The 15,555-nt window shown below is 53.2% G+C and overlaps 4 protein-coding genes across 4 annotated transcripts; 2 read left to right on the top strand and 2 right to left on the bottom strand.

Annotated features, from left to right (window-relative positions):
• Nucleotides 1–1,287: 1,287 nt before the first annotated feature.
• BJX68DRAFT_262997 (uncharacterized protein) lies at nucleotides 1,288–3,167 on the bottom strand (the record flags this gene model as incomplete). Its single annotated transcript, XM_071044572.1, has 3 exons — nucleotides 1,288–1,530; nucleotides 1,610–2,964; nucleotides 3,143–3,167. 3 exons carry the CDS (start codon nucleotides 3,165–3,167, stop codon nucleotides 1,288–1,290), a joined length of 1,623 nt encoding a protein of 540 aa, XP_070902962.1.
• A 658-nt stretch (nucleotides 3,168–3,825) lies between these two features.
• Nucleotides 3,826–5,778, top strand: BJX68DRAFT_228773 (uncharacterized protein; the record flags this gene model as incomplete). The annotated part of the gene is made up of 1 exon (XM_071038909.1): nucleotides 3,826–5,778. A coding segment is annotated over exon 1 (1,228 nt), but the record flags the coding sequence as incomplete, so codon positions are not given.
• A 1-nt stretch (nucleotide 5,779) lies between these two features.
• BJX68DRAFT_228771 (uncharacterized protein) lies at nucleotides 5,780–7,134 on the top strand. The gene is made up of 2 exons (XM_071038908.1): nucleotides 5,780–6,184; nucleotides 6,245–7,134. Exons 1-2 carry the CDS (start codon nucleotides 6,063–6,065, stop codon nucleotides 7,086–7,088), a joined length of 966 nt encoding a protein of 321 aa, XP_070902960.1. The 5' UTR covers nucleotides 5,780–6,062; the 3' UTR covers nucleotides 7,089–7,134.
• Nucleotides 7,135–13,877: 6,743 nt separating this feature from the next.
• BJX68DRAFT_262994 (uncharacterized protein) lies at nucleotides 13,878–15,242 on the bottom strand (the record flags this gene model as incomplete). Its single annotated transcript, XM_071044571.1, has 3 exons — nucleotides 13,878–14,158; nucleotides 15,095–15,167; nucleotides 15,225–15,242. The coding sequence occupies 3 exons, from the start codon at nucleotides 15,240–15,242 to the stop codon at nucleotides 13,878–13,880; spliced, it is 372 nt and encodes a 123-aa protein (XP_070902959.1).
• Between the last annotated feature and the right edge of the window lie 313 nt (nucleotides 15,243–15,555).

The raw sequence follows: 15,555 nt of genomic DNA, 5'->3' as shown, positions 1-15,555 counted from the left end.
ACTGGTACTCACGTCGTCGCATCGCTAACTTGGCCAGATGATCCGAAGGCTGATCTACATTCCAGACCCCTGGGCTAGGCTTCTTTTTTTTTTTTTCCGCTTACGAAGCGAAGAGGGTGACGTGACCTGTCACGTCGTGCCAAAACCATAGCCTACACAGCGCGGTGCACGGACGACCAGCGATACGAGAGTGACAGCCCGCAGAACGTCTGAGCGTCGAGTCGAGCTCGATCGCCAGTTGACCATTTTCTTCATCGAGGCTCCGTGTATACAGTACATACATGTTGATCTCCCTGAATGATCCAAGGCAACCGACTCCTCAACTTTAAAACCAGACAATCATCACAATGATAGGCCAGACCAACCTTAACCTCAACCCCTCACCCAGCAGGCGATCCGATCACACCCTCAACGCCAGCGCACCCGCGCAGATCCCGAAAAGAATGGCATTGACCTCTCCCCCCGAGCGGGCGGCAGCGACGATCTGGACCGATCTAGCCGCACGCCTGTAGGCCCGAGCCCGAGCCCATGGCGCTGGGATGGGATGGGAGCACAATGGGGGTCTATGCGTGAGTTTCGGGCCCTAGGCTCCCCGCTCCGGCCTCCCTGATACGGATTCGGTGTCGACGGCTGGACATTGCAATGGCACCTGCCATTGAGGAGATGGCTTGGTGGCGGCTGACGGGCTGTGGAATTCGTTCGGCACGCAGACGAGTTTGGAACTTCGTGTCTGCAGCCCGTTCTGCATCTGGATGGGCCTAATTCCGGTCGAGCGATTATTTGTGAGATAGCAGGGATAGTTGGAGCTGGGATTGGTTGCTGTCTATCTGACACAGGCCGCGAGGCTACCGACCGGCTGGAAAGGAAAGAGGAGGAGGCTGGGCCAGCCACCCACCTTGGGTAGGTCGCGTGAGCTGGATGTGTTCGTGGGATTGCACGAGAGTAGAGTTGGGGAGGGGATTGCGCCGATCTCGAGACCTGGATGCTAGTAATCGTAGGTACGTTTTCGATGAGTGTACGTACCGTTGACTTGAGCTCCAAAGTACCGGACCTTACGATAACAGTGAGGAGGGACTATGTCTAAATATGATATGCTAATCGATGTGGTAGTATGTACCTATTCAATCTGAAAGTGGGCACCTGCTACGCTACCAACCCAACAGCGAGCGCTCATGCGCCAGGTATCTAGATGCGAATCTACAGAACTGAAATCCCACCCGCCCCATTTCCAACCCAAGCGCGCAAGATATCTAAGACGGAACGTAGAGTGAAAATATAAGGACCCGCCTAGAAGCGCCGTAACTGGCAGTGGAAAAGCGTCCAGATGCCGCGGAACACTTCGACTCGGTCTTGCGCGTCAAAGAGGTCGTACCATCGCGTCCGACGGACTTTCAGAACGTGCCAGGGTTGTTCTGCTGGTGAGTCTCCAGGTACGTTGCTGGTTCCCATTGTCAGAAGATCGAGGTAGCGCCGGTGGATACGGAGGTGGAGGATGGAGAGGTGGTGGTTGATTGAGGAGAGGAGGTAGATCTGGGATTGTTAGTGCGGCCTTTGAGAAATAGATATGGACAAGGGAGATGGATGGAGGAGGAAAAGCTGTAGCACCTACATCATCAAACGGACTGTTCTTGTCCTTGCCAATCTGTATATACCGCATGCGTCTATCCCAAAGACTCGAACCAGGCTGAACGAGCCTCCATTTCTCGCTACTGCTCATCTTCCTCGGCAGACCCGGCCGTCGCAGGCCCCCCCGCGATCGTTTGCGCTCGTGGCCTCCAGCAGCAGCCGCCGCAGCGGCCTCCTTCTCCTGCTCGTTTGTAACGCGCGGGCTATCGCCGATAGAATCGTTCGGCGCACCACCCCACCGTGGCGTCGTCGTCCACCACTGTCCTTCGCCCGGCCTGACATCCGTCATCCCTTCGCGGGCACGCTCCTGCGCGGCGAGGATCATCGCCGCAACCTCGCGGATGAGGTCGCATGTATCGCCCAGTCCGGCGCCGTGCGCCTCCTCCGGCCCGCGGAAGGAGGTGTCCGGCCGACACTGCGCGATGAAAACCGGCCCCTCGAGCATGCCGTTGCGGGCGAGCTGGCGGTCTTTCGGAGAGCGTGTGGCTTGAAAGGTTTGGCGCACGGGGAATAGCAGTTTACCCAGGAGGAGGCGGGGTGGGACGATGGGGAGGGAGACCTGGCAGCCAAAGGGCCATGCGGCCATTTCGGTCAGGGCGCGGACAGTCTCTTCGCGGATATCGTCCGGCATGTCGGAGCCGGCGGCGAGGCGACGACCGGTGTATTTCTTGACGAGTTCTGGCTCTGCAGGTGGTGCTCCCGGTTGTTCTTCTGCAGTGGCGGGGCTGTCTACGTCCATTGGCGTGGCGTCTGGTTTCGTCTCTTCGGGTTCTGGCGACTTGGGCCGCTCAAAGTAGTTGTCCGCGCTGTCGTCCCAGTACTGCGACATGCGTTCCAGCGCCGTCCAGAACTTTCTCGCCTGCGTCACGCGTACGCGGCTGCGTCCTTCGCGAGGGGGAAGTCTGGCCACCTCGCGAAATGCGTCATCGTTGTCCAACAGCAGTTCCTGCTCCAGCAGATCGTATTTATCCTTGGGCGGATATGGGTTCTCATTGTCCATGGTGACCGGAGTCCCGTCTTCTGGCGGCGCCTGGCCGAGCGAGGGAGTCTCGAGGTTAGTTTCCCATGGTAGCGTGGGTGCGGTCTTTGCTCCGTCGTGCCGGACGATATCGGAGACAGGGATGTCTGTCGCGACCTCGAGGTTGAGGTCGTGAAATTTCTGCGGAGTGATATCTTGTGGACGGCGGATGGAGGCGAGGACGTGTTGAAAGTTTCGCAGGGAGTCTTCCGAGGGCGTCTCGGGGACGGCGGGGAATCTGTAGATGGGAAAATCGAGGGGTGTCGGGAGAGGCGGCGGAGCCCGCTCCTTGTCGGGATCTGACGCGACTGACGGGAGGCCTGGGTATTGTTATATTAGCAATGAGTTTCTCACTAAGCAGGCGCTGGGATAGGCGCCGTAGCGATGTAGGCCTGACGCCGGAGAATTGCATGTGCCTGGAGGCTTCAGGGGTGAACTCGGCTCTTCCGTAGCGGCCCGCACTTCAGACTGTTAGAACGCGGGGTTGAGCAGGCTTACCCAGCGCACTAGCCCATCCAAACATATTGAGAAAATAGGCTCGTATATATTCTCGTTCAACGAAGCGATGCCAATGGCATGTCAGATGCAAAGATGCAGAATCACAATCACATGCGACTAGCTCAGCCCTGAGGACGGAAGTGTGGTTCAGGGGAATGAGGGGTAAGTGGAAGTGGCAAGAGTCTCATTCGCACGAACCGTGGCACGGACTCCCAACGAGGGTTTGTAGAGAGAGAGAGAGATGAGAGAAGCGAACAAGAGGAAAAGAGGGGAAGACGTTCAGGAGCCAACTTGAACCGCCGGTCCCTCAATGCATGAGTGGAGTGACCTGACGTCGCGTGTAGCTGTCACGCTAGTCAGGGTCTGCCTCGCTAGGTGCCCTGATATGGCCATCTCTGCATCGTTAGTGCTGGGTGAACACATCTGCCTGGTGAGACGATGAGCTTCGAATGTCTTTGAGATGAATTGAAGTGAGAGAACGCCGAATCGACGCAGCTGCGAGCAATTCCATCTTCATTATTTTGACTTTCTGGAGGCGGCGCTCAGACGGCGCTACGCCCAAAACAGACAGTCGGTCCGGATCCCATGGTGCCTGAGGCAGCAGAATGCGGGCTTGCCCAATCAGGAATCCCGCTGTCACATCCAATTGGATTCTCTCCATCTTTTGACAATCAACAACAACTCGCAGCTTCAATACCTGTATCCTGTTCAAGTGCTCTCAACGCATTCATTTCAAGCTTGGATCTCGCAGATAATTTCAATCGGTGATCGAGCTGGACTGGACCCCTCCAAAGATGACCCAGTTCGCACTCTGGATATTAAACCCCCCGGCCCATTGGACGGAAAGTGTTTCATATATTGCTCCGTCGTGATCCTTTCGCTCAGGAACCTGCGCCTCTTTCTGGGCCTCCGACGCCCAGGCCCAAGCCCGCATGGCCTTTAATATAGCGCGTCATAGCGTCTGTCTGCGTCTGACACGAAGGGTTCGTTCGCTCGCCTGATCTTGCCTTCTCTACGCAGGGGTCACACTATCATCTTACGGCTCTTGCGCCCTCCTGGACATCTCTGACTCTCTGCACGGTCTCTGCTCTCTCTCCGCTTGAAGGATTTCCTGGTGAACCTTCTACTGTCATGGCTTGACAGGCATTCTTTCAGTTCCTCTCTCTTGAGAATTCGACCATCCTTCGCTTGATCTCTCACCAGTTTATTGTCGCAAGACAACGTCATTCCTTGCTATTCAGCTCAATCTCAATGTAGTCGCACCAGCAAAACGTCTGTTGAGCGACATGTCAACCAACCCATCCATCATCTTCTACCAGGGCCGCAGATGTACAAAAGTCCCACGACAACCGCGGGCAACCGACCCTCCGTCTGCCACAAACGACCCTACAACAACCTCATCAGACCGCGACTCACCTGAGGAGACAGCGGCACCAAAGCCTTCTTCCACTACTGCATCTACCACAGTCGCGCCTTATCCCACCAGTTCAGATTCCTACTCAGGCTCATCATCAACCAAGTCGCAGGACCACACATCAAGCGAACCCTCGGAACCACACTCGTCAGATTCAGAAAACCTATACGGCGCGACGCCTACGGCCACTTCCATCAGTCATACCACATTCACTACCTCAACATCCACATCATCAGACACAAGCACATCCCTGTCGGAACCCATTCAATCAACCTCAGACCATGACGGCTCCGGGCCCCCATACGCCACAATATTCGGCGTGCTATTTGGTGTACTCGGATTTATAGCACTGATTATAATATTATTCTTTTTCTTCCGCCGCCGCTCACGTCGGGATTCAACCGCATCTGAACCAGGTGGCTGGAGCGTTCAAAGGCTATTACCCAGTGGCCGTGGATCCCCAGATTCGACGATGACCCTGCAGCAGGATTACCGACCACCAATGTCCTACCTCGCAGATGCCTCGCCGACATCTTCAAAGCTATACAAGACCGGAACAGCGCCGCCATCATATTTCGACAAACCAGCGCAACATGCACAACCCCGAAACTACCAGACAGCAAACCAGGACCAGGCCCAGAACCAGAACCCCTTTTGCGACTCCGCAGAAGTAACCCACCTCCCGCAGAGTTCCATCGTCCCCTTCATGATGCGCAGCTCAGCCATGGATCCCGACTCGAATCCCAATTCCGACCCCACACGACCCGCAGAGTCGTACGCTCCGTACCGAGATCGGGATCCAGATCGCGACTCCATGCAAAGCGGAACCAGCCTCGGAAGCACCCTTGTCCTCCCGGGCCGGAGCAGCGCAGGGAGCAATTACCAGGGGATGCTTTTCCCGCAACCGCCGGAGACGGGGTCGTCATTTCAGAGGGGCATGGTTCGTGGATCTGGCAATGAGAATGGGAATCCGAATTCGAATATGCATATGCATATGCATATGCATATGGAAATGAGCATGTATGATGCAGATGCCGCTCGTGATCGTCCGCCGATCTCAGCGTCAAGGAGGAGTTCGGGGACGATTCCAGTTGCATTGATCTAGATGAGACGAGGTGGCTTTTGGGAAATGTATCTAAAAAGTTCTAATACCATAATCTAGATAAACGGTTTGGGAAGGGATATACAGGCTATTCATATAATTCTGCATTTTCTGTTCTTGATCTTCATATTGTAAACCTGTAGCCATCTTCGTTGCCAACCAGCCATGAAGCCAGTGCCCTGATTCACTGACTTTGTCTGACACACCTAGGATTGTTATGCAGGTGTGGTACCATAGGCTTTGACCTGGAACCCGAGGTTGAATGGAATCTCGGCCCAGTGCGCTTTATCCGTAGGGTGCTAGTCTACCTGTCTTGCTTTCTTCATGGCATAGGCAGTATCTCAGGCCCGTCCCGGGTTGAATTTCCCAAAACTACGCCCTCATACCAGGTATTTCATCCTGGTATGGACCCTGCATGTAGGTATGCCGACTCCAGAAGCAGCTCTCACCCATATATTGAAGGACCAGAGAACCTTCAAAACTGCCAGGTCATTGCAGGGACCGAATATCTTTCTCATAGGGTTCTCTATTCAACAAGAATCAGCTGATGGGTGGGACAGACAGCGGTCTTGAGATAGAACTCAACGAGCATGAACAGATGCCCAAGCCTGTCGGCGGTTCATTTCTGTAGCGAGTGCTGTTGCTTATCCCAAGATATATCGGTGCACTCGCTGTGTTGCGATGCCATATCTTGCTTCGGAAACAACTGTCACTTCTCGCTGTTGCCTGGATATTATCCCGAGCTGAGCATCGAGCTCTTGCCGGGCAATAAGCCGTGTATGCTTGAAGCTACTCCTCCAAGGATCGGAGCAGAACACAGAGCGGCGTGCGTGGTCTGCGGTGTCTTGTATGTCGCCCCTGCGTGCGCAGTCTCAGCCTCCAGTTCCTCAGAGCCCCTTTTCCCTGTTGGAGGTGACACGATGCCCGAGCCACCCAACGAGGTTGCCGTTGGCCGTCGTAGCAGTCACTACTCCAACCAGAACGAACCCAACCTTACTTACCCCTCCTTCCCTTCTGCCCTGGCCTCCTTAATCTTCAACACCCCTCCTCTTCAGCACGCGACTACCCGTCGGCCTCGAAACAACGACCCCGGTCTCGGCAAGCAACCACGCGACAATCTCCTCCTGCTGCCTCCACCCGTCCTGCACCAAGTATTCCAGAATCACATCCTCATCCTCCTTTGTGGGTTTCCGCGACCGTCCCAGCGCAAGGTATCGCGGCTTCCGCACGCTCCCGTGGGTGTCGAGGTTGTGGTGCAGGCGCTCGACGGTGCGCGGGGAGACGCCGACTTGTTTTGCGATGGCTTGTTGGGTGAGGGATTGCGTGAGGAGGCGGCAGATTTGGACGCGGAGAGCGGATTTTTAGACCTCGGTTTAGAGGAGGGAGTTCGGGGCGGGATTCTTGGGGAGGTTCGATTGACGGGGGTTTAGGTTCGGGTGGTTGCGCAGGGGTTCTGGAGGCGGTTGTGTAGATGGTTGCTCGGATGAGCACCCCTCACTACAGCGGGCCAAATCACCGCGCTGCGAAAATGCAAGGGACCTCTCCCTAAGCCCACTTTGGACTAGCGGAATGAACTAGAAGACGAGCTCCCACGCCTCATTTCTGAACACTCAGAGAACGAATGGTGGACACTGCCAGCCAACGCCGCGCTCCACCTCCTACTACAGCACTTGGCAGTTGCCAGGCGGACCGATAGCAAAGGAGAGCAAATGTTGGTATGCATCAATAAATGGAGGCCAAAGCTGATTGCTACTGATAAGACTGCTATCACGGAAATGAGAGGACCTGGCTACAATTGGACCCAGGACTCAGCTAGTCAAGTGTAATCACGCATACATGCAGCATCACTGATAGGAATGCCTAAATTCTCATCAAGTTTGACTTCTGAACAGGAGCTGGATCTATCTACCCGGCAATTCATCAACGCTCCTGCGGCTCCTCCGCCCACGAGGCGTTCTTGCCATTGATATTCGCGACCAACGCTTCTGTGGGTGACAGCACCACACCAGCCTCCCGAACCTTATGTTTCATCGTGGTCTTGGATCTCTACATAGCATGGGCTCTATAAACTGCTATTGTACTAGGTTAACTGCTATTGTACTAGGTTAACCCGAATTGGTACCACTGCCTCGACCTTTCTGTATCAGTTCCACATCGTGGCAGATTGATCCCAATAAGATGAACCCGGTGGTGAAGACTCCTAGGGCAGACAACGATACTATATACGTGGTTCTAGTACTCTTCGAAGAACATTCCTTGAGGTTCAGGATAATGACTGTCTGGGGACACACGCCATCGCCCTTGTATAGAATCACTTGGGTGTTGCTAGGCTAGAGCCTGGGCGAAAGCCTATGAGATATTGGAGGATATTAGACCACGGCCCCTCGATGTGCAAAGTTGCAGAGCCGACGCATTTATAGACACTGTGGTTAATATAGATGTTGTCCAGCAGCTTGGAAGAGAAACGACTTTAACTGCTGTTGAATTACCTGGATCAAGGAGAGCCGACCTAAACTTGGAAGGGACTTGTGAATATCGGAGCGGCTGAACGGCATCGCATACAGGAATGCTTGATGGTACCCAAGGAGCATGACGGCATTTGCATCAGCACCGGTCAAAATCTATGTTCCCGGCCTTGGCCTTGTAAACACTACTCGATGCTCCAATTGATGATTATGTACTAGTGTTCAGAGTATGTATGCATCAATCATGGCCCCCTCTCCAGGCAAGCGGGCCTTCATTGTCCCCGTTACCACTATTACTCCATGACATCCTTTGAAACGTGGTTGTTCCAGGGCCCAAGGGTATCCGGTTTCCCGGTAATCTAAGTCGAGAATGTAGACACTGATGGTGTAAAGGAAGAAGCCACCCACGTCCTGGTCGTGCCTTCGCCAGGCTGCCAGCGTGGCTTTGGTCCGATACATTCCGTAAGCCACACTATCGGTGTACAACCACCTAACATGAGTCGTCCGACTATTGTGCGAACCCTCCGCTGTAGCCGTCCACTGTATGAAGCCCTGAGCAGACGCTCAGATCCGGAAGTGGGACTGCACTCGCAGCAGCGCTTACTTCTTTCCCCACCTGTTATGCGAGTATATGATAGCTCGCTGATTTCATAATTGAAGCGAAGGCAAAGCATGTGGTTCCTCTGTTCCTTAAGCTTGTACAAAGTCCCCTTTTGATCTGCTGATGCCAAGAGGGACTCAGTTCTTGTTTGGGTTCGCTGGGCTTTTGGCCTAGTCTATGTACCACTTGCGGCGTCAGCCCCAACACCTTTCGTAACGGTTATCCAAATGTTGAAGAACGAGATACCATCTTAAGGAACATTCGATTCAGGTGCATGGGACAATTCACCACGACCGGCGCGAAGGAGCAGCTTGGCTGATGGCATAAGTATTAGGGTAAGCACTGGATTTCAAGGGCCCTGGTCTTTGCTCACGCACTGCCGACAATAGCAGATTGATTCCTCGTGTAGTACGAGGACAAAAGATGACCAATAATACTTTTGCTGCGCCGCTATAGTATCACATTGCAGTAGAGATGCTATGCAGCGTATATTGACCTCCTGTCACTGACTTACAAGCCCCGGAGCCGATGCAATAGTCGGCTTTTCCTGATAGTTCGTTACGCCATTTATGGGCAGGAATGGAGAAGCGGGCTATATTAGCGTTGTACTCGTACGTGAGCAGGTGACTTGTCCTCCGGAAGTCCTTGCAATCACAGAATGCGCAGACTACGGACGGGATTTTTCCTGGGCTCTGTTCCCAGTTGGCTCTAACGCATGTATGCGATTAAGCCTCTGCTACATGGACTCCATCTCAGTCTAGAGCCAGCTGGTCTTTGACATTCTCTTGTAAAACGTCTTGCATAGACGCAAGCGCAGGACTGTGTCGTGAGCGGAACTACAAGATAACAGGCTGGCGTTCACTACAGGGAACTTGGTCTGGAAGATATCGTTGCTCACTCCGGTCATAGGAAAGGGTCTGCCAGTGCCCTGCTCCTGTACTCTGATTGTAGTTAATGAGGATATGCGCGCTACTTTTGTATCCAAAGTGCATGACATACTGCCATTGAGGATTCTTTGCGAGACGCCGTTCTCGGGTTGAGCAGAGGAAAGGAAGAAGCGAAAGATCAAGCCGGCATCCACACCCGCATTGATTATTCGCACCATCAAAGTCGCCTGCTGCGCCCCGGTGGCTGGCTACAATATGTGGTATAGGTCTTGTCCAGGTGTAGACACACAGCCGAGGCTTTCTAACGACATACTAACTGTGTCCGTGACTATCACCCTAAATATTAATCAGCCCTGTTATGGCCAGTAGAACCAGGTCGTTGACGTGTGTGATTGATTTGCCCTGGGACTTGATTGTGGAGGTGCGCCTGTGCCAGAAAATACCATGGCACGTACCAAGTGCCTTGGCCTCGAGACAAAACTCTCATAGTTGTAAGTCGGGAGCTCTTGCTTTGCTGATGGCGACATCTGTCTTATAATGGCCGGGACTAGGCGGGCGCCCTGGGTCGTAAAATGTTTCTTGTCGTCCAATAAACATGATTTTGTGAGTGCTTCTTGGTACGCCGAGAAGGCAAAAGCCAATAAGTGCGCCAGACTCACTACGGACAAGCACCTGCGGCGGAGTTTGTCGAAGTCCTGCGTGGAACGCCAGCTCAATCCTCGCTGCGGATATGGAGGTGATAGATTAGAACCCCAACGAATGGAAGAAACCATCCTCACCAGGAGACTGTAGCTGAAGTGGCAGGTTAGTCGATGCTGAACTGGCGTTGGAAAGACTGGCGCCAGGGCTAAATATGTGGCTGACTGGGTGGTTTGAAGTGTTGTTGATGCACAGGTGGCGAGAAACGAGCGATAGCAGCAAGAGGTAGAGATGTGGTTTCAGTGAATATAGCACCGCCGTGAGCCGTGAAGATGGTCAGGATAGCAGTCAGGAGAGTGGTAAAGAGGAAGCAGACCCTAACTTGGTCCATATGCGCTATAGCAGGCAAAGTCGGGAATCCCACACGGCATTCGCTGTGAGAATGGGATGGCTCAATTACTTGCTTGCTTGCCGTGCAGGTTCTAGAAACACCCGCTAAGGTACTACTTTTGTGCTGCTTATCTGAGTTAATAAGGTATGTGATCTGGTTGATTGTAATAGTAATCTGTGCTAGGTTGCGTGTCCCTGTTGATGATGCTGACTTTCCGCGTAGGACCTGGGCTTAATCCCGCCGAAGCATCCAGTTGAACCACGAGTAGGGACCATGCATATTAATAACCATGTGAAACGGGATTAGTCCTTCCTCAACAGCGGTATTCGAGACCAATCAGGCATATAAAAGTTCTCCTAGGTGCTCACAGGACTTGTCCACGGCCAGCATTCTATTTGAACCCTATTCTCGTATCTTCTACACACAGCATAGGCAGGACCCGATGTCGCCAGGTTGGAATAGATAACCTCACGGGGATTTCCGCCTCTGCTCGTCCCACATTACTTCCGCAATATACTGCAGCTCGTCGCTGTTTACCTGAAGGTCCACCTCTTCTGGGGTGCCTGGTGCCCGGAACTTGGTACAGGTTATCAAAGCCGGTGATGAGAGGAGACCCAGCAGGTATAACGTAACGTTGTCCCATGTTCTCGGCATCACAGCATGCTGTTCGAGGTTAAGTGGTTGTGCGTGCGAGATCGCTTGGACGTGTTCAGTAGGTTGCGCTGTCTGGACAATTCGAAAAGACAGCGAAGAAGGGAGTAGGCGCTTGGCCCGTACGCATATCCACTTGGGTTGTCGTGCTTGTAGGCCGATCAAGAGAAGGGATCTCGGATAGACTGAGGAACAAGTGGATTCTGAACGTGCTTCCATACACGGGGCAGGGAACCTGGGCTCTGAATGGCGGCTTTTAGTAATAGGATGGCTTCCGATTCCAGTCATTCATCCTATGAATATATCCGTATAGTCTGCCGGGACCCCGTCTGGGAGACTGGGATAATCCAGTCGCTATTTATTATATCATCCGCAACACATGCCAACTCGCTGCTCGCGCACACACGGAGGCCCAAGGTAGGGGCGGAAATAACGCTGCTGTTATAGCGCTCTGGCAGGGAGACCCCACGGAGCAGTGTGGGAGGGCTCATCACTACTAACCTTGCACCCTTACCCCTGGAGCTATTCCCACGCTGGGCTGCTACAGCTGCCCTCGCATCGGCCTAAGCAGGGTTGCTTGGCGGAATATTAAAATTGAGGCCAGCCCTCTTAGCCCAAGTGAATGAGATGTGTGTGTCTCCTTGGTGACCCTCCAATCCTGTTAATCACGGCGTTATTAACCCATTTCTGAGTGGTCCAGATGATGTAGGATTCGCGCTCGACGCCAAATCGATGCGGAGATGGTCTTTCTTCCAGAAAATAAATATTCAGAATATTGTTCCAAAGGTGATCCACTACATAGGGAGGCTATTATCCTATTGCCTGGAGGGTTTTGACAACCCTTTGCGCTCACGGCCGCACATGATATTTGTGGGTAAACCCCAGTCACCAAGCTAAAGTCAGTTAACAAGGCCCATGGCCTACTGCTTGCTGGCCCAGTTACCTTTGCCAGGTATGACGGTCATCCTTTCTGTTGCCTTGCATGTCCAGGGCACGCACGAGTCGTAGACCCCAATGTTTGGAAGGCACAGGATTAGCTTGACGCAGATTGTGTGGAATGGGATGTTCGGAGGAATGAGGTATAGGGAACCGTACGGGCGAGATGCCATGCCTTTTCATTACACCCATGGCAATGATCAATGTGCTCTTTCACCTGTGGGGGAGGTGATGAGAGTTCCACAACCCCTTGCACCAACTACGCATTGGGCACAGCAACCCGTGCGTCTACGAAGCGAAGCCCGGCTGTTGGATTTGACAACTCAGTGTCGGTCCTCAGCCCATTGACCACGTGAGGCTACGATGCTGCGCGGCAGGTCTATGCGGAGTGGGACGTTGCGGATGGGTATTCATCTATCCCAGACACAACTCACAATCAGGTAATGAGGGCCGCGCATAAAGAGTCAGGTCATGGTGGCCTTGATAGAATCACCTGGGCAGCGTTACCTTCTGTAGGATGTAATATCAGGAGCTGTTATCCTGTATGCTGGTTGCCTTACAGGCCTTCCTTCATTGACGTCCTTCGGATGTAGGTTGGACACATGCGCCGAGGGGCCTGGATATTCAACTCACGTTGATTTCGGCGTCACTAAGAGAGTGCGGGCCGCGGGGAGGCGCAGCTGCGTACTGTCTTTGCAAAGTACTCCTTGCAACTCCAGTCGTTGGTGATTAGCTGATGCCCCAGGTCGGATATCTATGCCTCAACTCGAAGACATCGGTCAGAATCGCCAGTGCATCACCAAGTATCAATTCAATCCAGGCAGAGTGGCACCGCCTCGCACTTCGCTTCGTTTCCCTGTCAGTCTCGTCAGGAACACGGCCTCGGTTGTGGTCATTGGTGATGCTCTCATATTAGGGTGTTTTCTCAAGGCAATAAGCACTGATGGCGACGTGTAGAGTAGCTTGAATCAGAGTCTGAAGATAACATCCAGCGTGTCGGGCTGACTCGCCGGACTTGTCGCTGGTTGACATCATTCCCGCCATTTTTACGGGATGGGGATACCTCCACAGTCAGCGATTCAGGTCAAAAGAACCACAGGTGTGGTAATGGTGACGGCGACGGTAGTCAATGTGGTGCCACACCTTTGGACGCGCTAGATGATTCGCCCTTCACCTTCAGGATGGGTTGTCAAATTGTCCTTCTGAAGATGCACAACGCGGGAAGCATAGTGGGACGGGGTGCACAGAGCTTATGACAGCGAGCTTTAGCCCTCCACATAGTCTGATTGATCAGCTGGCCAAGTCAGCATGTTGTTTGTAGAAACAAGGAGATTAGTCTGCTCCATGACATAAGTGCCAACGGCTTCCCACGTAAGTCAGGCGTTGATAAGTCTGCCCTTTTACCTTCTTCCCAGTCAGAGAGTTGAGTGAGTCTCTTCCGACTGCTTCAGAAATCCTTAAAGGGCTTTGGAGCGCACTAGTTGGCTTCAGCGCTTTCAAAGGTCTGCATCTCCTCCAACTACCTTTCTCTCGCAGAAATTAATTGAGCTTCTGACGAATAATGCGCCATCCCATGAGGACCTGTTTCTCGTTCTCGGCGTTGATGGCTCTTGAACAACCTGGGCTTCAAGACTATACTCAGGAGGTCTTTATGTCTTCTGGTGGTGGGTGGTAGATCCTTTGGCTGTAAGATAAGCGACGTGTAGTTGGGCATTCAACGGCATGGCCTCATCCGTGCCTTTATTCGCGTCTGACGCATTGTGCGGTCTAGCATCGCCTTTAGACTTGGACTTGGAATCGCTTAGAAAAGCACGGCCATAGGCGCATCGGCTCTCGCCAAAGCCATACCCGTAGCTGCAGAGCCTATGGCTGGGACCTTGCTCTGTGCTAGCAGGCTCACTGAGCCCCGCCAGTAATTCGCGCGGACGTACTGCTGACTCTTTAGCGTCTGTAGAAGCTGCCTCCTGGTTATTTCCGGAACTAGAATAGGGGGCGTCTTGTTTAAACGGGTCCAATCTACTCCACCTCATGGACATTCAATTCTTTGGTTCAATAATAGTTCCAGCTGCCCCGACCATTGTTGCAGGAAGTGGCAGTGGTATTGCTATTATTATTATCGGTCGATGCCAGTCAAGGCCACCTCAAACCATGTTATAGTAAAGGTACACCTGGCTGCTCCAACGAGAACGCGCGGTTCGAACGTGTGGAAAGGCTATCACGCTGTGCTGGGATTATGTGCCCCAGTACACACAATGATGGGTTTGCCTTGGGCACAGTCAAACCGGTTCCATTCAAAGAGGTCCCTTTTTCTGCTATATCCATGTACCACCGCGGACGCACATCACATTATCTCGCTACGGGGGAAACAATCCAAACCTCCTCGGCATTCTCACAGGCTCTCAGAGTGGAGAGTGCATGAGTACACGGACACCGGCGCGTTCACGGGTTATTATTCACTCCATGCTTGCAAGCATTATCTCGCTTGGTTGACTGGGATGGTTAATGCTCCTCTCCATACTAGAGACGCCGCCATAAACGTGGCATGGTGCTTCTTATCAGGTGTTGTGTTGGCTGGTTTGAGCGCGCCAGGCCATTCCCCATTCATCTTCAGGGCTCATTGCTGACATTACTCGCCTGTTTTGCCCATCAGCCCCGGGTGGTTTGAAACTCGGTCATCTTCTAAGGTAGAACCTGGCCTATTTCCGGGCTGTGTTGATGCTCAACGGGCGGGCATACTTCGGCGATTAACTTGTACCCTGAAGAAACACCTCGTAGTATGCGCGGAACAGCATGAACAGCCTCTATGTTGTCTTTAACCCAGATAAGAGATATCCAGCCATATTCATAGAGGTCCTAATCGACCCACCGTGCTCACTGAGGATCGCTTGGAAACCATCCGCAATGTTGTTGGGCGAGGGCAGGTAACCGTCCTTGACATCCTGTTTTCGTCAGTCATGATTTGGGATGGGGGTTACCCCCGGATAGGGGGAACGTACGTCGTTGCACCAGCCCATGTATGTTCTCTGGGATCTGGAATTTGTCTCAATATTCAAGCTACCCAGAAAGCCTGTAGACACTGGAGAAAGCTGCTGCGTGTTGGGCCAGGTTACTCCTTCACCTCAAAAGTTCTGCTCAGCCTCCCTGATATGTCATTGGCGGAGCAGGCCACGGCCTGAAATCTTCACTGATCCTGCTGCTTCACGGCCGCTTGGGAAGCATGCGTACCACAACTCTGATTCCTAGGGGGACTGCAAGGCCCATGCCTCTATGCAGCTGGGGTGATAGTGCCAAAAGCAAGAGTTTCAGAGGGGGCCCCAGAGGCCCGAA

This window comes from Aspergillus pseudodeflectus (genome assembly GCF_044049435.1).
Source record: "Aspergillus pseudodeflectus strain CBS 756.74 chromosome Unknown BJX68scaffold_6, whole genome shotgun sequence".
Lineage (NCBI taxonomy): Eukaryota > Fungi > Ascomycota > Eurotiomycetes > Eurotiales > Aspergillaceae > Aspergillus > Aspergillus pseudodeflectus.
Note: the sequence above shows the minus strand (reverse complement) of the source record. Positions and strands in the feature narration are given on the sequence as shown.

Coding starts and splice junctions, on each gene's coding strand:
- BJX68DRAFT_228771 (XM_071038908.1), top strand. CDS start 6,063: ATGGACCCTGCATGTAGGTATGCCGACTCCAGAAGCAGCTCTCACCCA. Junction 6,185..6,244: donor TATCTTTCTCATAGGGTTCT/CTATTCAACAAG, acceptor ATAGAACTCAAC/GAGCATGAACAGATGCCCAA.